Source organism: Physeter macrocephalus, chromosome 6 (genome assembly GCF_002837175.3).
Source record: "Physeter macrocephalus isolate SW-GA chromosome 6, ASM283717v5, whole genome shotgun sequence".
NCBI classification, from domain to species: domain Eukaryota; kingdom Metazoa; phylum Chordata; class Mammalia; order Artiodactyla; family Physeteridae; genus Physeter; species Physeter macrocephalus.
Window position 1 is genome coordinate 67,268,342 of NC_041219.1, and position 23,597 is coordinate 67,291,938.

Below are 23,597 nucleotides of genomic sequence, written 5' to 3' on the forward strand. Positions count from 1 at the left end.
TACTTAGACTATCTAATCCCTTACCCCCATGCTCCTTTCTCTCTGGCAAGACCTCTAGAGCTTGATATGACGACATAAGATATGGACTGTCTCACAGTCGTGAGGCCACAAGATGTGGTTGGCCTCAGAGCAAAAGCAACTCTTCTTTTCCTGTTAAGAAATTTCTTCTTTAAGTCACACATGCACACACATTCTTTGACTGTCAAGCTATTGTCTCGTCTGTGTGGATACTCAGAGAATCCAATAGTAACTATGGTTTACTTCTGACATTTTTTCCTCTAGAAGGCAATAACCTTTAATGTAACTTCAAGTAACAGTTAAACTTGATTTGTAACAGATACAGACTACTATACATAAAACAGATAAGTAACAAGGATTTACTGAATAACACAGGAAACTGTATTCAGTATCTTGTAATAACCTATAATGGAAAAGAATCTAAAATATATATATATGTAACTGAATCACTTTGCCGTATACCTGCAACTAACATAATATTGTAAATCAACTATACTTCCATTTTCTAAAAAATGATTTGTGACCCTAAAAAAATTTTTTTTTATGGAAAATAAAGAGCAACAGCAAATGAACAGAAAAGAAGAGAGCCAAGTGTAATGCTGTGCTGTAGGCAAAACAAGTCAATCTCGGGAACGCTTTTTGGCTCGGAAGTTTTAAGAGCACAGCTGTAGCTCTTAAGTGAGCAGAGTCTCCCTGTGGTCTCTGTGCAGTTTTTAATCATAACAAAGCTCAGTCAAACACCGAATGATATTTTATGGCCTGTGAGACTGCCAATGGCCATACTTTACCGCATTTCTAACGAAAAAAAATATATCGGAGTGTCCTGTTAAGGAATTGTATCTACCTTTGAAAGTTTATTCCCCTCAGAGATCAGAGTAACCAATCAGGAACCAAAAGGTTCTCTGCTCTCTGCCAAGGGTGGAAGGAGGGTTTATGCACACATGGAAGCTTTCTGTGTGTAGTAAATACATTTTTTTCTTCCTTAAAAATAAAAACTGGTCTTTTGGTCAATATAAAATATCCTGTGAAAACACTAACAGTGACATTTAAAAATATAACTGGGAAGCAGTTTAATGGATCTCAGGTACTGACTGAGCTTAATGATGTGAAGATGTCATCCAAGTTTTACATGAATTTTAATTCTTTTTGTTAACCTTCCGTTCTCTAAGATAGAGTGTTGGGCATGCAGGTATTGTTCTATTGCTATAAAAGTCTTAGGTGTCATTTTTAAACATCTCATTAAAATATATTTTAATAATAGCTCTCATGTACAAACCTTTATAATGGTGGGGGTTTTTTTGGCATTGCACTTTTTTATACTTAAGATTTAAATATTCTCTCATGAGTTCTGAGAAAATGCCTTAATAGACTGTTGTTTTGCTGTATCTTACCAAGTAATACTGTTCCTTCTATTTCTCTAGATATCTATGCATTTATGTATGACCTATCATCATAGCGCCTAGGCACTATGTTTGATGTCAACCATAAGAGGAAACTTGCCAAGAAATCTTGGTTTAATATCTGTCACTTAAGACCACAATTAATCTGTTTTCCACTGTTTGGATTCTTAAATTGTACTCCTTCAGCCAGAGGAGCTTACGCTGCTGCTTATAAAGCTGAGACGGCAGCAAGCGGAACTGAGTAGTATCCGGGAGCACACGTTAGCACAGCTCATGCAGCTAAAGCTCGAGGCGCACAGCCCAAAGGTCAGCTATGGAGAGATGTGTCTGTGTGTCTGCTCTTGTCACTCACGCTGAGCCGTTCATTATTAATCGGTTTGATCAGCGTCATTCCCGTGAGCATGAGCCCATCCCACCACTGCGGCGACGACATCGGGATCTCCTATTGACCCTTTGAGAATTCCCTTGGTTATACGTTATTAAAGGAAGACGTGGGTTGGCTGCATTTCTTCGTAGCCTTCCACCCACCCACTCACCCACCAGCTTTTGGTTGTGAGGGAGGAAATGCATGCAGACTTCAGACTACTACTGTCATTCCTCAAACACTAACTTCCACCTCCGGTAAAACAGATATTGAAGAGTCCCGTCGTTCCCCATAAAGCAGTAAGTTGAGAAGTGATTAGCGTTTTAATAGTACTGCCTTTTAAATGTCAAAGATTAATTTCGTGTGTTCTTGATTTTTAAAATGAACACACGTAAACATTTCTCAAAGGGTTTAATAGCCTCTGGTTATATGAGAAACATCCAAAGAAGTAGTAACATATTGCAGAAAAGAATTAACATGTAAAGCTTCTAACCTTGAGTCTGCTAAAGGCATTTGAAGGATTTTTCTGCTTAATGTTTCAGCTTATATGCATGTCTACTTAATTTCTTACAAAACTAAGTGTAATTTATAATCATTGAATGCACCATCTGTGCCGTTTACAGGGGAGCATGTGTGTGGAAGTCGTTGTGTGCTGTGGTATAATATAGGTTGTGACAAACTACCTGTTTTCCCTGTTTCAAAATTGACCTTTTCATGAATTCCGCACCCTCTTTCTCTGTCCGTTTGTACCTTGATTGATGCCTACTAGAATGAAATCCTTTCACATCACCTTCAAAGGAACACCATATATTTGGATCATCAGGTGGGCCTTGAAGACTTTTTCTTACTTATCATTCCTTATGTTTTAATGTGTTCAATGTAGTACAATTTTCGGGCTACTCAGATATTTCAGTCATTTTGCGTTAATAGTGTAACTTTTACAAGAGGCAGACTGAGAGACACCCCTCACCAGGGGGATTCAGGAATACCAGAATAAGCAGGTTACAAAGGACAGTTGTGGAGATGAGGTGGGATACAAATACCAGGTCTCCGGAAATTGAGAGCCTGGATTCTCTAGATTTCTTTTTTCTTATCCCAAGAATACTTGTACTTTTTGGCTTGTATCAGCTTGGAGGTGACCTAATTAAAGAAATAGGCACCCAGCTGTGAATGCCTTGTTGAAGGCCAGGAGGAGGTGGGTGTGGTGCTCTCTGTATTCCCAAAGCGGAGGTTGACCGATGGGTAAATGTTGAAAAGTGAGTGGAAGTTGATGAACAAGGACTGACACTCCTGAATGTTGGCGTTTGTGAACTTCCCTGTTAATATTTAATTTTAATTTGATGAGGATTTTTTATATGTTCTTAAACATAAAATTTCTTCTAGTGAATGCTTTCTTCTTGCATATAAATTAAGCTGGGATTTGCTTTAGCTTGTTTTCAGAATGTTCAAACTTGAATATTTTATCAAATGAAAGAGGTTACTTCGGAAAATGCTGTAAGACAGTATTTACATATTTATATTTGCCCTGTTTGAAACAAAATAATAATGTACTGCTTTAAATTAGTTATATTTAAAGAGGGATTTTGCATTAGGATAACCCTTGAGAAGATGTTCAATCATTTTTCTTTTAATTTTTAAAAGAAATATGCTTTTGTTAATTTGTAATTTATTTTCCCACAAAATGTTTTCATCATAGTTTTGCCTATTGGAATGCTTTAGAAATCAGCATTTCATGAGTCCAAAGTCTAGTCTTCACTTCAGAGACTGGTGCTATTAAATTTAGCCACAGTGTACATTATACAATCTAATAAAGACATGTTTGCCAACAAAATAGTAAGATAAGCCTTCCCTCAAAATTCCACACCGCCAGAAAGCTTCTAAGATACATGGGGAATAACTTTCTTAAAAGCACCTCTGTCTATAAAGCTAGAGATCGTTCTGACAAATAATGGGATATTACAAAAATTAGGGTTTAAAACAACGAAGTGAATGTGACTCTGAAGTTACCTAGAATCTCTGGAAATAAACTTAGTGGTTTATTAATTTATTGTTAATTTACTGCTCACCTCAACAAATCAAAACGGTCATTGCAGACACATAGAACTTGAGCAGCTCTTGGGAAAGGACAGGTAAATATATCGAAAAGACCACCATTTGCTAAGATGATGCCTCTCCTCACCTCCCTTTCCCGGCTTGAGCCGTTTCTTCCCTCGGCCTTAGTGGCCCAGATCCAGTTGAGGCTTCTGTTCCCATCCTTTGCTCTGTTGGCAAGGTGACTTCCACAATCTCAACTTTTAGGCGACGCGCTAAGGAGTGCCACTCTAGAAGGTGGAAAAGGCAAGGAAATGGCATCTCCCCTAGAGCCTCTGAAGGGAACATGGCCCTGCCCGCACTCTGGTTTTGGCCCACTGAGATGATTTCAGACTTCTAGCCTCCAGAAGTATAAGAGAATAAATGTGTGTTGTCTTTTAATTAATTAATTAATTAATTAAAATAAAAATCTCAACTTTGTATCGATCCTCTCTGTTCTGTCAACATGTCAGCAGAGCTTTTCCAGGAACTCACCTTTTTCTTATATTAGATCCCAAAATAGTTATATTTTTCCACTTTTAAAATTTTGTGATAATGAGAAGAATTGTAGAATTTGTTTAAATGATGATTTGCATTGAAATAAGACTATTTCTGATGGCAAAAATTGGACCATTTTTAGATAATAATTAGACAGTGCATAAAAAACATGGTGAGGGCTTTGCCCAGAAACTCAGATATGCCTAAATGTGTACATCCTTAAGGTTTCCTAAAGAAAAATCTCTCTTTAAATAACTCAAAAAATTTTATGGTTTCAAATAATTGCATTTAATATAAATGAAATAGTTACCTTTGAACTGTCCTGTATTTTACATCAGTAGTAAGGTTATTAAGTTATGTAGGAAGAATTCTTGGTAATTTTGAATTTTAATGAAATTTTTCACTCAGCTCAAACATTTCCAGCTTTTAATCTTGTTACTGCCAGTAGCCGATTCTAGGTGACCAGGTGTATTTTTATGGGCATTATTGGTTGCCTGGGTTTATAAACTGATTCACGAGTTTTATATAATTATAAATTTGAAAGTAGATTTTAAAACCTGAAAGTCAGAGGCTCTGGTCACATTTTATAGAGCTGTATATCATACCAAGAGAACATGTACTAATTGATACTCTTTCAACACTTATTCTGCTTGCTCAAATAAATCATCAGAATAACCTAAGGCCAATATTTAATTGATTTAAATTCTCTTAATGCCTATCACTATTCATGAAAAATAGAACCAAAGGGTAGTCTCTGAGTTACTTCAGAGGTAAATTCATTTCTGATATTATAACAAATAAAAATGCCTTGTCTGAAATTCTGAACAGATTTACATATTATACAGTCAGTCGAAAACTCTTGACTTCTGGTGCCATATCACCGTCATGAGGACAAGTCATTTACTGAAGTGTTTTAAAAAATAACAAAAGCTATACTAATTATATGGTAGAATTTTCTTCTTTTTGTTTTACTCTGAAGTACGCTATTACAGTTTGTTTATGTTTTTATAGCCCAGTTAGTAGACTAATCAATGTCTACATTTCTTAAGATGAGCCTAGGTTTGTCATTTTTATGAATTTTAAGATAAAGCCCCAAAGTATAACCTGTGAAAGTATAATAATCCTAACTGGGTACTTTATGAACCTCATCCAGGTTCTATTTCAAAAATGAATAAATACATAATATATCAGTAACTCACTTTCTTCTCATTTAGCTTAGTCATCACTGAACATTAGAGAAGCTTTTGGGTACCGTTTAAGTGAGACTTGGAAATTTCATCCTACAGTATACCTCTGGAATGGATTTGACATTGTCTTTTCCCTCGTTCATTCCTCTACTACCAGAATATAGGACGGGGGGAAAGGCCATAAGTGCAATCTTGCAGTGACCACACTGTACTGGCCAGGAAGTTGGAGTAAATTCGAGATTATCAGCAGTTGTAAGGGCATCCCCTTCCTGAAGAATGGGGTGTCCTGTTGCCGTTCTTTGGCGGTGAGGGAAAAGAGACTGTCTTGATATATTTTCTTTTCTTCTCAGAACAGGGCAGATTGAGCATGAGTTTTAGAGCTATATGACCCTGCTGAACATGTATCTGATGACTAGGAGTTCCTAATATTTCGTGGAGCCACGTGCAAATCATCTGTGTGAAGCTGGCGTAACAGGTCCCCATAGAAGCTGACTGTTATCAACCGCCTGCTGTTCAGCTGGGGCAGGTCTAACATGGCGAGTAGGGGCTTCATTTTCTTACTCCCGTCCCTCACGAGGATTTCCTCCGGTGTCTAGTTCTCGGCTCCTGTAGTCTAGACCAGGACTGGTTGTATTGAGCAAAGGAATGAACCTAGGCTCGTAGAAACTAGAGCAGGAGCCCAGGAGAGAGGACTAGGCAAGGCCTCTGTCGATGAAGAGGCGGAGCTGGGGCTGGAGCTTCTTCGATCAGTCGTAAAGGGAGGATTAATAGGATTGGGGGAGATCAGGCCATGTTCCCATCCCTTCATCCATCTTCTTCCCTCCATTTGTTTCTTTCTTCCTCACTTGCTTTTTCTTTCTTTTTCTGTTAGTGATTGAAGAGCAGTTATGAGGAAATTTCTGCCAGCTTTCCATGTAGGCCATGGTAACGGAAAATGAGACGCTTAAGAACCGAGATGAAGAAATGTATAGGTAGGGATGGACCGAAGGATCTAGAGACTTGCAGCAGCCCTTCACAGGCCTTTTGCAAGCACGCTGCCCCCTGGTGGGTAATCTTGAGCATATACCAGCCCTCTTCTCCCTCTTCTCTCCTCCTCCTCGTCTCCCCAGCCACCAGTATGATTAAACAGTCCAGTAGCCAGCCTCCCCGTTACAGAAAACCTGATACAATAAATGGAGTTTGACTCCTACAGTTGTGAGCTTTGCTTGTGCTGTTACTGCAGCAGATATTTTTTTCATTTTTTAAACATAAAATGGTAACATCGAATGTGCTTTCACAAATGGCCCTTAAAATTATGACATTCTGCCTTTACCCCTGTCCCTTCAAGAGTCACTGTAGTTAACTGCATCAGAAACAGCTGCATGAGAACGGGAAAGGAAGGGACATCCCTCAGTCAGTCACACCTGTGTTGGGGATTGCCAGAAGTTCTTTGTGGAAAGAATATGACTCTGCTACCATAATTTTATGAAATTCATTTGCCCCTACCCAGCTGGAGCTGTCTTCCCCCCACCCCCACCCCACCAGCATGGAACATACCTAAGTGATTTCTGAATTTAGCATCAAATGGTATATTCTTTAAACCAGATGGCTAAAGGACCTTATCCTCAAATTTTCATGGAAAAGCTGGAAGTTTCTCATAACAAACCAGTTTGCCATAGTACAAGAAAGGAAAAGTACAGCTCAATCATACCTGTGGTGTTCTTGTTGCATGAAAATGTTGAAGGTTAGCAAGTCAATAGCTCAATCCTTCTTTTATCAGCACATTTTTTTAAAGTATGAGCAAACGCTTGTGAGGAGAAGAGTCATTTTTGATCATACTAACCTCTAAAACATCTTGAAGAGTTAGCTGAAGTTTCTAATTTGCAAAAGTTTTGTAGTAGCATTCAGGTTTTATAATGTAATTCTTTTATAAAGATTAATATTTTATGAGCCGTGAGCTAAAACTACTAGTGACTTTTGGAAGAAGTCTGATATTCTATTAATATTACTGGTTGCTGTGGACATTGCTCATCAGCATGCTTTCTGTATCCTTTCAAGAAACCACAATGTAAAAACAGGAACTCTGACCACTTTTAAACATACTTATGCCAAGGGAAATGCAAAAAGGAACAGTTAACTGGGTGTATGTAATTGGTACTGAAACCATTCAAGGTAAAAATCAGTACTTTCTTGCCTTTTGTTCTTTGTGTTCATGAAAGACAGCTTCCCTATAAGGGAAGAATTGCTAACAAGATGATTGAAAAGATTCTTGATGGCTTTCATTGTTGTCCATTCAGCAACCTCATTTCTATTGAGCTATTAAGCAAGATCCCATTTTCTCTAATATTTGAAGGAGTCTTAGAGCTTCTATTTTTAGGGATGACTGAGAGCTACAGGAGGTAATGTTTCTAGGGGATATAGAAAAGGCATTTGAAAAAAGCAAACTAAGGAAACTGGAAAATTGAAAGAATATTATTTAACACTTACTAACCCAAACTAGTTACATAGTGTAGAATATCTGTATTTTCTTTTGCCGTGCTGTTCAGAGCATTCCTGTCTCTCTCTCTCTCTCTCTGTCTCTCACACACCGTTCCTCCTTTTTTCTTTTTCCGTCTCTCCCTTCCTCTGTATATTTGATCATAGAAGTGGGAGAGGGAGATGACACAGAAAATTCTTAATCAGGATACGACATCATAATGGCAGAATGTAAATAAATGGACAGTGGGTAGATTAAAATTTAGAAAGTGGAAAGATTTAATACATGTGTGTCAATACTCTGATCTCTCGGCCTATCGGATGCTTATCCATTATTATCATGGTTCTTCTATTTCTTACCAGTGGTTCATCTGGCCCTTCTTGATAACTGTTTTCACCCCTCTCAACCCTAACTGGGGAAGTGCCCTGTTTCTTGGTGTTCTCTCATCTGAACATTCATCTACTCATTATTTTACTAGTTGTCTCTTTGTTACTTTTCATCTCTAGCCCCTGGGTTTCTCCCAGAAAGCAGAGCCTGTGATGTGGGCTTCCTTGATGTGGGCTTGTTTTCAGGAAGTTTACTTTGGGAGGTGATTCCAAGGTACAGGAGTAAAGAGAGTGAGACTGTATACTATCAACTGCCATAGGCAACTGGGGCCTCATCTGATACTTGTTGACAAACAAATAGAAACCCAGCTGAACTAGAGAAGAGTACTCACTCCCATCTTCCACTGACCAAGGGTTGTCCCTTGAGACTAACTCTCTAGCACACTGAGGTTATGCATACATGAGCACCCAGTGGGTTCCCATACACCCAGCAAGACCTGAAACCGAAGATGTGGAGAGGGGCCCAAAAGGCATCTAAAACACCTCTCACTGCAGTTTCCGTTACGTAGTTATAGTTGCTCATGGAGATCTCCATTTGGAAGTTCTGCCTTCAGTACATCTCCAGCGTGTCCAAAATTAAGGTTGTTATCTGATCCCTCAATTCCCTGACCAAAAAACTGAAAGTAGAAGTGGTTCAAAATATTGGTCACCTTTAACCCCATTGATGTAACAGACATTTATTGAACACATCCTCCTTGGGGAAGAGCTTGATGGACTTTGAGAAGGAGTAGGACCTTTCTTTAGCTGTTTGCTTAGACCTAGAACATAAAGTGGGAAAAGAGGAAAGTCTCCTCCAGCTATGGCTCGGACAGCCTCTCACAGCCTGGTGGATGAAAACAAAAACAACTGGCAGGCTACCTGGAAGGACCCCCAGTGTGATGGTCCTTGGCACCCTGCCTGCTGTTACACCACTCTGAGTGTGGAGATTCTACAGATTTATAAAAATGGCAGAATTAAGTCATCCAGCCTCCTGGAGTTGTATTACGTTCTCCTAGTATTTCATGTGCCCACCACCAACTCATGTTAAAGCTAACAATACCTTGAAACTGGAGTTAAAAGTACTTTCAAAACACTTTTACTGAAAACAGGAAAATCATGCAATTCTGTAGAACCATCCGAACAGATTTTACTTTAGCTGATACATAATATCTGCATGGTGTTTAGTCAGGATCATAGAAGCCACCAAAACACCTTCCACGTACTAGCTCCTCGTTACCATTTAGTCAACAAATCCTGGCAATACTCAAAGCACCTGCCTCATTGTCTTTCGACTAACTCAGGAAACTTCAAACTCCCGGTTCCCTACAAAATAAAGTCTCTTTTTGGTTTGTCACTCAAGCCCTCATTTCATCACCACCACCCCCTACCAACCTGTGAAACACTTCCTCCCCCATAAACCCTCTTCTCCAGCCAGCACCTCATCGTTTCTCAGATACTACAGAAGCACCCCCATTCTCTACAATGTGCACCTGCCCAGCGTCTGTCCATCCTAATAGCTTAAGTATCACTTCACAGTTTGCAAAGTGCTGTTATATACCGTGTCCCATCTGCTTCTAATACTTGCCTCTGCAGCATGTGGCCAGTTACTTTTATCCCCAGTCACGTTGAATGACTTGTCCAAAATCACAAAGCTAGGATGAATACCTTGTATTAATGAGTTTTCTTTCTTTCTTTTTTTTTTTTTAATCTATTCTTCCTTCAAAATCAGGAGTTGTTCTTGTACCTATAGAATAGTTCTATTTCAGGTTGCTGATCTTTGTTACCTGAAGAATATCAGCTCTTGGTTATATAACTGGTTATTCTATCTAACAAGATAGGAAAATGAAAACAAGATTTCCCCACCCCTCCTAAAATGCATAATATTTCTACAGTTCCACAGTTTATTTACAAAAGCAGATATTTTTTATAAGCCAATTATTGTGGCTTTTGTTTGCTTCTGTCTTATTTTAATGTATTTTTTCAGAAAGTTCATTCAGCAGAGATTTATGGAGCTCAGTGTCAGGCAGGATGTTAGAGCTTGCAAAGTAGAATTGTAAATGATTTTCAAAGCTCAGGAAGGAAATAAAGTTGAGCATAAATGCCAAAGTCATTTCTGGGATCAACCTAAGGATGTGATTATGTAGTTAAAACATAAGCTGATAAATCTTTGAATTAATGGTAGGAATTCTGCTACTCAGTGCCAATTTTAACTCAGTAAGAATACAATTGCTATTAATAAAACCCAGATCCTGTATCTAGAAGATATTTTACTTTTGATTTAAAGCTCAAATATATTTTTCTAGTAGATTTACCCATTGGCCAGAACAAATACTTTTTTTTAGCTAACAGAGATGTAAGATTTTCACTTTCGGAATGTTTTGTCCCTTTAAAATAGTATTGTTTTATGGTATAGTTTTACAAAATGCTTGCAAAGAAGAGAAATATATGACCATTTCAAACACAATATTTATTTCCACAATAAAGCATTTTTACAAAATGGATTTTGAGCTTTTTTAATATTTTCAGTTGCCTGGGGATGTATTATCTGATGGCATCAGATAATACATTACTTAAAGTTAAAGGAACAATTGTTTAAAAAAATAAACCGTCATTAATCAAGGAAAACAGATTTAAGCCACTGAAGTAAAAATCAGATCTATAAAATGTATCCTGTAGTCAAAAGGATTTTAATTTTTTTTTAATTGTTGAGACTCGTAGGTGAAAAAGGATGAAACTCACGGTAAGTAAATTATATATGTAAATTATTTGGAAAGACATTAGCCTAGACCTTAAAAGTTGCCTTCAAAATATACCACAGGTATATACCTCAAAATGGTGGCTTAAAAACTTCAGCAATTTAAATAAGGTTGTGTATAGAGATTGCCCTCCTTTTGTTCTGCTGGATTAGGGGTGTTTTCATATTTCTCAATAAATGGACCTTATTCCTGAAGCCAGTGCTTACAGCATCAGTCAGTCTAGAAATGCTCTTTTTTTTCCCCCTTCTTTTCTTTTAAGGAAATGTCAGATACATTTGACTCATGTGTTAGTGTCGCAATTTGTTTTTTCTTTTTCTTTCTTTATTTTTAATCTGTCTTTCTCCCTTGAAGAAAAAGGATATGTTGTATGGTCTAGCTACATCATTTTAACTACCATTGATTTTTCTGAATACATATAATATTAATACTTTCCCAAAGTTTTACCTTTAGAAACCATATATAGCACAGAAGAGTTTGTTCTGATTGCTTTAAAATTTCCAAAGAAATAGACCTCCATACTTTGCCCCATCGGCTATAAAGAGACTTATTTACATTCTTCTATTTAAAAAGTCACTTCAGATTTTCCTGCTTCCTGTTAAACAATGCGTGGTTTCTATAGGTAGTCATACCCTTCAATCTCAGGTTCTCGGACTTTCAGAAGTGCCTGGAATGAGAGTGGAAGGCATTTACATTGTCATTATCCAAATGACCTGTTTACAAAGGCCCCTGCATTCCTCACAGCTTCACCCTGGGCATGTCAAATTCTTTAGCCTTTTATTTTTGCCACACATCTTAAAAGTTTATTGATCTAGACACAGGAGGACATTCTTGAGAGATGGATTCTTCAGTGATTAGGCTATCAGGGTTTTTGGCTATTGTTAAGACAGATTCCCAACTTAAAAATTCTTTTTCTAAGATGTCTTTAAGAACTCAGGAAAAATCCATTTTCCATTTAAATGGAAAATGACAGCACAGAAATGGGTTATCAGTGAAGGACAAAAGCTCTGTAGGGCGGATAGAAATCATCCAGACTTCTTGCCTCCGCCCCCAAAAGAGGGAGGAAGCTGTTACCGCAGAATTCAGACTCAAGGAAACTCATTTACTTGACAGAGCTTGAGCAGATGTTTTCCCTTATGGGAATGAGATCCAAATCTACGGGGAAATTATACTTACTTTACTGGTCTAGAATTTCTAGACTTACAATCCAGTATAATAGCCACTAGCCATATGTGGCTACTTAAGTAGGTTACACTTTTATAAAAATAAGATTCATTTTCTCCGTCACACGGGCCACATTTCAGGGGCTGAGGAGTCATTGGTGTGGCATGTTGGACTACGCTAATGGAGAACATTTCCATCATCATAGAAAGTTCTGTTGGACAGTGCTATTCTAGGTGAATCATTATGTAAACTTTTCAAAGAGCAGTTAAGGGACTTCCCTGGCGGTCCAGTGGTTAGGACTCTGCGCTTCCAGTGCAGGAGGGTCGGGGAACTAGGAGCCCGCATGCCACGCGGCCAAATAAATAAATAGCAATTAAGCCACTACTTAACCACTTCTTATACCCAAAGGGGGATTGGGAAATTAATCTTCCCAAGGATAAATTATATGAATGATTGTCCTGGCTTTGCTCACTGCTCGTCTTTCTCCTTCCCGCCCCTCCCCCTAAAAATTATTCTGGAGCATTTATCTCATAACTTACAATATCCTGTTCCTTCTGCATTCCTAGCTGGTCCAATTTCTGTAGAGATAGAGACTTTGAAACGGATATTAGAAGTTGCTAGGATAATAGAACAACTGGCAACTGGAAATTGGATTCGTAATAACACCCCGGCCCCCCACCCCGTGATTCTGCTGAGTCCACTAATATTATTAATAAGGAGATTCAGTTGATTTTTTTAAGGGGCTTAAGTCTCTTAATGCTGTATTTCATACAAAGACAAGACTATTTTAGTCTACATGCACTATACTTGTGTTTAGATCATCAGTTTGCAATTTTTCATCTTTTGATAGTTGCACAGGTATCCTTGACCAACATTTAGTACCAGCTCATCAAGACCTCGAAGAATTCCTTATTGGTGACGGTTGAATCGGTCCTCAATGAGTTCAGTTAGTGCCAGGATAGGACCATCGTTCTCAAGCCGGATTTCCTGTCAGACCTACCAGCGGATCTTTAGAGAGACAAAAACAAAGTACAATTCTCAAGGCTGTCTGCCCCCCAGCCCCCAGTGAGAGTTGCCAGAGCCCACTCAACCCTGACTGTTTCGAAAACTCCACAGGTGATTTATTTTTTCTCCTCAGTCAGGTTTGAGAACTACTGAGATAAATAATGACAAGGAACGCCAAAGAAAGAGGAGACATCTGGGGTCTTTTTTGAAACATAAAACACTATCTTAGTGCTTTCTAACCTTTTTCCTGCATGGCCCACATAGAAAAGTGACAGTTGGTGTGCGCACCTTGACAGAAACTTGAGGCCGTGCTGTTGGGAGCATGTTAGGCCCTCTGAGGACTGAGGTGGCCCCCAACTCCAGACACCTGGAACCCGTTCCCAGCCCGCAGGTGTCAGTTGTGAAGTTCCGCTCAAGATCCTGCCAGCTATGATGCGGTGGCATAGAATTGTGTTGAGTAAGTTTTTTGGTGATGGGTTTTTAAATCAAGATATTTCTAAACAGTAACATCAAAGGATGCTCTGTATTCATACTAGCCCAACATACCTCAAACCTCAGAAAGAGGCTAGAGTTAAGTATCTCATTTTCTAGGTGGTTTTTGTAAACATTTGGACTTCCAAATTTCAAGTAAAAATATGTCTTTTTGTTGTAAACAGAAATGTATTGGCATTGCCTAAGTGTATTTCCAAGATAGTTCCACTTAGGTTTTCTTATTTATTGCTGAAGTTAATTATGAAAATAGTGTCATCCCCAATTCATACATTCTCATTTTTATTATTATAAAATAGTGGACCTTTTATAATAGCTTTATAATTTAGCAATTAATTGGAAACTAAACCTGTATTACCATTTAGTTCAAAGAAGGAATTAAAGCAGGAAGCGAAGCATTTAACTCATTTTCAAGTAAATTATTAAACATCCCCCAAGTACTAATTAGTCTTTCTCTTGCTCTGATTCCTTAAAACAAAAATACATTAGCTATTCGCAGCAGTGCCTTAATGCTGCCTAGGATTTTGTAGTAGTCAAACCAGAAGAGAATTGCTAGATAGTCCTTTTTTTTAAGAACTTGAGCATGAAATTCTGAGGTGCTCATGGAGCATTATGTATTTGGTGTGGGGGAGTGGGGAGTCATATTTTACTGCTTTAATTCAAAAGCTGTTGTATAAAGTTTAGGTAGCAAAAGCCAGATAGAATGTGCTGTTTCAGTGTAAATTTCAGAGATGATCAGTTTCTAAGTTTTAAAATACAGATATTTCATGAAACAAATGAACCTGTCTACGAAACAGACTCACAGACATAGAGAACAGACTTGTGGTTGCCAAGGGGGAGGAGGGTGGGAGAGGGGTGAAGTGGGAATTTAGGGTTAGCAGATGCAAACTGTTACATAGAGGATGGATAAACAACCAGGGTCCACTGTACAGCACAGGGAACTATATTCAGTATCCTGTGATAAACCATCATGGAAAAGAATATAAAAAGAATGTATATGTATATGTATAACTGAATCACTTTGCTAAACAGCAGAAACTAACACAACATTGCAAATCAACTATACTTCAATAAGATAGATAGATAGATACATAGATAGATAGAGATATTTCAGAGGTGATTTAGTGAGAGAAATCACTAGCCTATTTCTAGGATCTATTTGGAGAGAAAGCAGATCTAGTATTTCCAATTCAGTAAACCTGGAAAGAGTCAGATTTCAGGCAGATCATTGAAATTGTTTAATGCGGACCGAACTCCCATTGTGTGGGGTCCTGAGTACTGTGTTTAGCTGGCCTCAGCTGTTGCATGCCACGTGCAAGGAGAGTGCCACCACATACAGGACCACTCCCCTGTGCAGATTTTTCTTACAAGCCCAGTCGTCCTAACAGCCCTGGGTCAGGTGCCTGTGGTGCCCAGGGCAATTCTGAAATAGTTCTGCTGCTTCTGTCTGCAGATAGACTTATCCCATCTCTCTGACTTGAGGAAAATGAGATTCCCAAGGAGTATGTAAGCTGAAGAACGTTCGCTGTTATCAGATTACATTTGACTCACTTCAACACCTTGAGAAAGAACATTGTAGTTACTTCTGCCAAAAGGAATCTTTAGACCAGCCTGTCACCTTCATGTTTTAATGGTATTGTCTACATCAGAGATTTTCAAGTTGCGCATTATAATTATCTGGGAATCAGGGCCTCTGTTCTTTTCAAGTTCCTCAAGTGATTCTGGGTTAAGAACCACTGGTTGAAATAAGCTTGAGCTTTGATTTCTGAAGTAGCCAGTAATAAAAAGGAAAAAAGATATTAATAAAATAGTCATAGGTATTTACAAATGCATTGGGGCAGCTTACTTTTTTCAGTTAGTTAACGTTTCTTCAGTCAATTTCTGATGTGGATACAGACTCATAAGGCAGATTAAAGGTTATGAGAACAGTTCTCTAGATCAGGGCCTCGCTGCACTAAAGGACTCCAACAGCTTTGAACATGATACAAACACATGTGCTAAAATTTTTTCTTAGCCTCTTTGTGTCACCAAGGGGTGTTTGCCAGAGGATATAGTTGTTCCATTAATCTAGTTTATTTGGTATTTATATATTTTTATCCTTGACTCTCTAATAACATTTTTTTTTAATGAGAAAAGCAGTATCTATTCAGTGGAGAAAATTTGGGAAATGTAGAGAAGTATAGAGAAAAAAAAATAATGATCCGGTCGCACAATTTAAAATAATTACTGCTAACATTTTTCATTTCTTTGCTTTACTAAATTGTCACTTTCCAAAGATGCCTTCTAATTTTAATATTCTAGGATTTGATATATACATTTGAAATTTTTCATAATGAAAAACAGTCAGTTCCAGAAGTGATCTCTGAGACACTCTGTACACTTTGAATGTTATTTTTTGTTAGAGAAAGACAGATACTCCATGTTATCACTTACATGTGGAATCTAAAAAATAAAACAAGTGAATATAACAAAACAGAAACAGTCTCACAGATGTAGAGAACAAACTAGTAGCTACCAGTGGGAAGACAGGAGTGGGGAGGGGCAAGATAGAGGTAGGGGATTAAGAGGTACAAACTACTATGTATAAAATAAATAACCTACATGGATATATTGTACAGCATAAGGAATATAGCTAATATTTTATAATAACTTTAAATGGGGTAAAAGCTATAAAAATACTGAATGATCGTTGCACACCTGAAAATAATATAATACTGTAAATTAACTATACTTCAATTTTTAAAATTTAATCTTTTTTTAATGTTATTTTTACTCTCAGTATTTTTTTAGTTTTTCTGTTCCTAAGTCAGTGTTTTCTTGCAAGATCCTTCTCAGTGACTTAATATTTAATGATCTTTGACAGGTGAATTAAACAGAGTCATTTTTAAATCACAAACGTGGCTTCCCTCTATAACATGCATATTTACCCTCTCAAAGTATTCCACTAAATAAATCAGGCTTGATTACCCTTCTGCAGAAATCATACTGTCTCTTCTCCCTTTATAAATACATTTCAAGTAAATTCCACAGGCCTAGATGCTGAACACTAGTCATTGATCTGCTCCACTTAAAGGTGGGAGCCGCCATATTGGCAGAACTAGCCCTTTGACAGTGGCCTCTTCGTAATGCCAGATTTCCGAGACTCCATGGCAGTTTCAGTTTGACCTTGAGTGACTTTTACATTTGGATATTCTCTGACCTGTATTATTTCTTAAATATTCATATGCTCCCGACCTTCTTTCAAACCCCAGCCCTCTACCACCTCCCCCCAACCCCCCAACCTGTGAGTCAAGTACTCTTCTGTCTAATTTTCATGGCATGCTATTGACAAGTAGCAAGTATAGATGAGATTGCTTTGAAAGTCAAAATTAAATAATACTAAAAATGAAGAGAGACTTAAGCTACCTATGTTATACAAAGTATGTATCAATGCAGTCAAATGACTGAGCCAAAACCAAAGGCAGTTACACTGTTCCAAGATCAACATTTGGTTAAGAGAAAATAACCAGTGTTCCTTTAAAACATAAACTTTAAAATATAAAGAGGTCTTAAATTTCTGTAATAAACGTTTTTTTTCTGCTAAAGAAAAATTTATATCTATAGTTGTCTCTTTATGTTACTTTCCAACACTGTAAAATTTTTTCCTATACTGCATATCAGCACAGCTCTTACCTGTGTGCATGAGATGTCACGTATAAATGCCTTGGTCCCTTATTGGATAACATTGGGGGAAAAAAGAAGTTTGAGTTTAACTAATAAGTAAATGTGTAGATTTAAAAACAAATTACTTACCTTGAATAAAACTTTTTAAAAGTAGATTAAACCAGTCACAGGAGGTTTCTTATTTAACAACCAAAACAGGTTATTATTGACATGAAACATTGGTAACTAGACTGAAAATAAAAATGTCTAGGTATAAAGTTTTCAAGATTTAATTTTTACTTGTGCATTTAATCTTAATATTAGTAAATTTTTGTTGCAGATTTAGCTAAATCAGTAAAGTAGCATTTGTTAACCATGATAGAAATGCTTATTTTCTATAATATGGGGGATGAAAATTATATAAACTGTTACAAATTGCAATTATAAACAGACTTGTCTGCTTACAAATGGTACAAACTTTGTTGGCCTTTTACCATATATATACATATACATATATATATATATATATATGTATATATATATATATATATATATAAAACTGTCTTTTGAATGCTTTAATTCTTGAGTCCAGAGCCTGCTAAAATAAATATTTTTCTAGAGGCAGTAATTAAGTACAATATAGCTGGAAATGTGAAACATGGTTTCAGCCTTTTAAGGAGCTAGGGAGATTCACTTAGTCTTTGCTGAATAAATTTTAGTTTGCATGTCTTTGAAATCATTCTACAGACAGTGTTATACTTTGAGAAAATCCAAAATAGAGTATATATATAAATGTCTATCAAGATTAATAAAATGTGTGGTTGTCTAAGTGACAAGATATATTACTATATTATTTGTAGAGAACTAAAATTTTTCTGAATAACCTTATAAAGAACTGAATATCATTTTAAGCTCTTTTTTTACTATATAAGTAATTGATTAAGTCATGCCATTTTTCTCCTTTGAAGTTTATAGGTTGTCGCCCTTTAGTTTATCCCTTGAATCTTGATGCTTTTATTATCTATTCTAGTATATATAGGAATATTCATTAATTGACAATATTGGTTATGTTTATAAAGTAAAACCTTTATTGCAACTAGTAATCTTTTTTATAACCTTGGAAGTATTTCATAGCATTTAATACTTGTTTGAAATGGTTTATATTAAGTTGATTCTATGCAACCTTGGGATAATATGTAAACAACTGCACTATTAGGAAGATATTAAAGTAGAGGCTATATTTACAGTGTCGTCTTTCAAATCTAGCTATGCTGTAAACTGATGTTTGCTGTATGCTCCTCCTGATTTGAAATAGATGAAAGAAAATGAACCTATTATCACCATGGTTCACACAATGATTGAGAACTCGGCGCTAAGACCCCAACTGTACCAGCAAGTAAGGTCTTGGACAGTGAATGATACTGCTTTATCATCTGCAAAATCCCTCAGTGACAGTTTTGGTTTATCCTCAGAGTTACTCATAACATTAGTCTTTTTCTTATTCCATTTTTTGTTTCTGTCTTTTTGGAAAAAACGCAATTCATCCGTGCTTTTCAAGATGCTGCAGTTCTTAGCATGGCTTTGCTGAACATTTTGCTGTTGAATATTAAGTGTACCATTTTCCTGAAGTTTTTGTGCAGAGTATTTGATTGATATGTACTTGGAGGTCTGCAGTACACTTGCAAAATTTTTACTAACTTGCCATTAATTTTGATTAACTCTAAAAGCATAACTGATTTTTAGGGAAAACTTTAAAAAAATTTTTTTTTCCTTTCAGGGGCCGCCTCCCTACCCCACCCCACCCCAGTGTTTTAGGAATAGATTATATTTGTATGGGAGTTATTTAAAGGTTGTTTATGTACTGTGGTATGGTAAAAAGTAAAGATAGCCATTTCTTACCATACTGGGGGTATCTTCTCCCCGTATTCTTTTCCCTCTTATGTAGTCATCATGATCATCATATCTTACCCCATTCTTTTCCCTAACTCAAAATATGTGCCATGGAGTTGGCTGGCTTTAATTTAGGACCTTGGTAATCTGCAGATCTGCAAAAGAAGTCATGTTATACATTCCTCTCCAGTTCTTTTGTATTTCATGGTCTAAATGTTCTTAGCTGTGTGTTTCACAACATCAGCTTCTTCCACTTCAACCCCCTCAAATTACTGTGACCTACGACCTGTTACAATATTTTAAAAATCATACAGAGGGAGAAAATTAACTAACATGAAAAATGAATAAACAGTTTGATTGAAATATGTAAAAGCACCTGGTAAAAAGAAGCACCTTGAGCTCGCACTGGCTTTAAAGGCCTCTGGTTTGCATCGGGCACCTTGAGCGTCTGCGTCATGGGCCTTGTAAACTGGGAGACTGAAACAGTTGGTGGGTGGGTGACTCTTATTTCTGAGCACAGTTTTCAAAACATTTAAATTATGTTATGTGACTGAGCATAGTTTTTAATTAGCAATAAGGAGACAAAGTACTAAATATTTAAAGTTAAACAGCTTTTCTTTTCAAAAGAAAATGGAATCTTACCACTCCTTTTAAAGTCACCAGATTTTAGAACCTGGACACTTCATTCCAAAAAGCCACACTGACGACCTTAGCACCTGTTCTGGAATTGATACCTTTTTCAGTGTCTGAAGCTGTCAGCTTATAATTTTATATGATGCTGATTGATGTGAGATCAAAGGCCTTCTGTTTTAATAGGTTATGGTTTCATTTTTCACATTTTGTATGTTTCCAGTAAGAATGAGAGCTGGGATTTTCTGTTCCATTTGGTTTGGTTTTTCTTTTTTTATATTGATCGGTAATCAAGGTTGATGGTGCAGAAGTCATTGCTGATTGAAATCAATCAGTTGCTCTAAAAGCTCTTACTGGAGTCCTTCAAAAATATGGAGGTATCTGAGACTGGTCTTATATAGCATCAGTAACCTTGAATACTGAAAGAGTAATAGATTCATATAAATATATTTCCTCATATTGATACTTGAAAGAAAAATACCTGATATTGTATGGAACAGGAAGATCTGAATGTGTAACAGCAGCAGCCATGCCTGGGTATGACATGGGCAGCCAAGTAATCAATATTGACTGTCAGTGCTATCAAATCTAGGGAGTTTTTAGATGATACTTTTCTTTAATCAGCCAGTGGTAAAGTACTTAATTATGGCAGAACATCATTGGTAGATAAAAGTGACAGATGCATTTCTTAAACTCTGTTAATATAAACGTCTATAAATTGAAATTACATCTTTTTTTTCCTCCAGAGTTCCATTATCGTGTTATTATTCAAAGAAAATCTTTGTGAAAGTTTATATTGTACACCTGATGGTTTGCTTTTCTGACATTGCATTGCAATGCTGTGTTAATAGGTTCCTGAAATTTAGCTGAAAATAAAGTGGCAATATAGTGTTTTATGACCAGTTTTTCTGAATCATAGCCATTCAGGTTTTCTCTCAGGAGAACCTCTGTGTTTACATCTTCCTAGAAGAAGGAGGACACCTGAGAAATTACCTAGGCAGTGATTTTTTTTTTTTTTTTTTAATTTTTTGGCTGTACCACACAGCATACAGGATCGAGTTCCCCGACTAGGGATCGAACCCACACCGTACAGTGGAAGCGTGGAGTCTTAACCACTGGACCACCAGGGAAGTCCCAGTAATTTTCTTAAAATTAGTCAAAAAAAAAGGACCTAAAACTGAATCAAAACAAATGCTAAGTGAGCTTCAAGTTGAAAAACTCCTCTGCATTTATTAATCATTCTACCACCTTTCACGAAAACAATTTTGTACCAGAATTTTTATAACATACTTAATATCAGTGAAATTAATCACATGATAAATAATTGCTTTAAAAGTTACAGACTAATTAGCAAGTACATACAGTCCAACGAGCATTTTTGAGTTTTCATAGAAATTAAAGTGTAATTTTATCAAATATTTCCCCAAAAGTCTTTTTTTGTGTTTTGTATATATATTCATATGCTTTTAAAATATATATACACATATATATATTTCACATACTTAAAAAGGGATACTATAGAGAGTTGAATTTTAAATAGTCAGTAGTCTGCATAATACGCTTCTCAGATTGAAGCTTGAGCACTGCTCAAGCTTATATAATTACTATGTAGCCCCCTTTCACTTACTTTTCTAGTGTTGCTGAGGTACCTCAAACAAAGGTATTCAAACTCAGAGCTTTTTTGCTAAAGATGAGTTTGAAAAATGCTAAAAAGTATTGCCATGAAACATTATTTCATGCAGAACTTGAGTTAATCAGAATATTCATGAAATTACATTTTTCTTATTAGTAGAATTTTCATATTGAGGACAAAATAGTAAACTTCAATTCTAGATGGAAATTTTTTTAATAAATTATATTCAGGAATTCCCTGGCTGTCCAGTGGTCAGGACTCTGCGCTTTCACTGCCATGGCCCGGGTTCAGTCGCTGGTCGGGGAACTAAGATCCCGCAAGCCATGCGGCATGGCCAAAAAATAAATTTTTTTTAAAAAATAAATAAATTATATTCATCTTTTCTTAAGAAAAACTTCAGTAATTATTATCAGTAATGGGAAATAAGCCATGCTTAAAAGTTAATTATTTAAAGAATAATCTTGTTTTCTTATGCTCTCCTTCTGACAGGCAAAAGAAATGAATTCAATATAGTGGAGGGTTGATTATTTTAAGATTTTTATTAGTTGATATTTAATTATCTTTATTGAATAAGCTGATAAAAGGTTTAAATAAATTTTCATTGGTGCCAAAAATATAGGTACAACAAAATAAATCTAATTTATATGTGTAATATTATTTCTATGGCTTTAAGGAGATACCACTCTAAAATTATAAGTACACAGTACACATCTTTCTTTTTTATAATGTGCCAACTGATATGAAAATGAGTATGCAGTAAGATTCCCTAAATAAAAATATTATACCATTACCCTAAATATTTCTTACAAATTACTAAGTTTCCATTTTAAAATACTTGTCTTTTTTTCTTTTGACCCTGGGATATAAGGGTACAAAGCATATTTTAATCTAGATATAGCACTAGCCACTAGTTATGTTCAAATTATGCATTCCATGATTTAGTAAAGCTGTTTGGCGTTTAACTTTAAATATTAAATAAGCAAAGTATATGTAGACATTTAGTAGATAAGGCTTTACATCTTTTATTTCTTAAAAATGAGAAATACTGATTTTAGCATTATCTCACATTTTTTATTCTGGATCTAAGCATTTTAAAACTTATTTTTCATTACTTCCTTTTTTCAAGTGCGAATATAAATTATTTTCTTGGATCTAGGTGCTTTAATTTAGAATGACAATTGACACTTCTCAGGACATATTCAGTGGTCTTTATTTTAAAATAGTGCACAAGTATTCTGACTTCTGTCATTAAATTCATTTTTCATGTGATGTTCACTTCTCTGAAAGTTTTGTGGCTTAATAATCACTGTGTATACCCCTAAGTAGTCACAGAATCATTTGCATGAGGTACGTGAAAGCAGTGTCTTGAAGTGAAACATGGAAATCCAGGATTTATTATTGTATGTTTGGAATGCTTACATTTTTAATCTCCTGATTCCCACATTCCTAGATCCACTTAAAGTTATCTCCTGTTTAAATGATGCCTCTTGAGATGTAAATGTCAAGCGGTTTTTTACAGACAGGTCATATATAGTTGTAACTTTTACATTCTTGTGCGTTTGTATATGTATATACGAAATTTAATTTTCCAATCTAGAATGTAGTTGGGATACATTACTCCTATCCCCACTTTGAGAAAAAGTGCACCATTTAGTAAACATGCAATGAGCCCCAATTACATTTTCCTACTATGTTTTTGTTACTGTCTAGCAGTCAATATAAAGTTAAAAGACGAGAGAGAGTGCAGTTTTGCCTGCAGAGGCGCTATGATGTGACCTGGGGTATAACTGACTGGGCTGGCTTATTGAAATCTTGGTAAGCACCATCAGAAATGAGGATTTGCCTGACCAAAAGATATTTGGAAGAAGCTGAAAAAAGGATGTTTAAATACACTGAATAATAATTCACTACAATATAATGAAGCAAATGGTGTCAGCAAACACATGACCAACTTTTTATGCAATTTGACTGTCCATAGTTTATAACATAGGCTTTCAGTTTTAAGAGGTTTTTGAGTGCTTTACCTCTTTTCGA

At 36.3% G+C, this 23,597-nt stretch overlaps 1 protein-coding gene across 9 annotated transcripts in view; it reads left to right on the forward strand.

The window, feature by feature from the left end:
• The window catches only part of PLEKHA5 (pleckstrin homology domain containing A5), a 265,581-nt gene that overhangs the window by 198,774 nt on the left and 43,210 nt on the right, over positions 1-23,597 (forward strand). For 2 of the 9 annotated variants that reach the window (XM_028491073.2, XM_028491068.2), the window contains exons 13-15: positions 1,605-1,724; positions 2,552-2,605; positions 18,726-18,806. The exons of 1 other annotated variant lie outside the window; for it this stretch is intronic. In XM_028491073.2, coding sequence (XP_028346874.1) covers positions 1,605-1,724; positions 2,552-2,605; positions 18,726-18,806 — 255 coding nt within the window. Of the gene's footprint in view, positions 1-1,604; positions 1,725-2,551; positions 2,606-6,408; positions 6,680-18,676; positions 18,807-23,597 lie in introns of those variants that run through there. 6 more of the 9 variants (XM_028491070.1, XM_028491071.2, XM_028491069.2 and 3 more) reach the window with 6 other exon arrangements.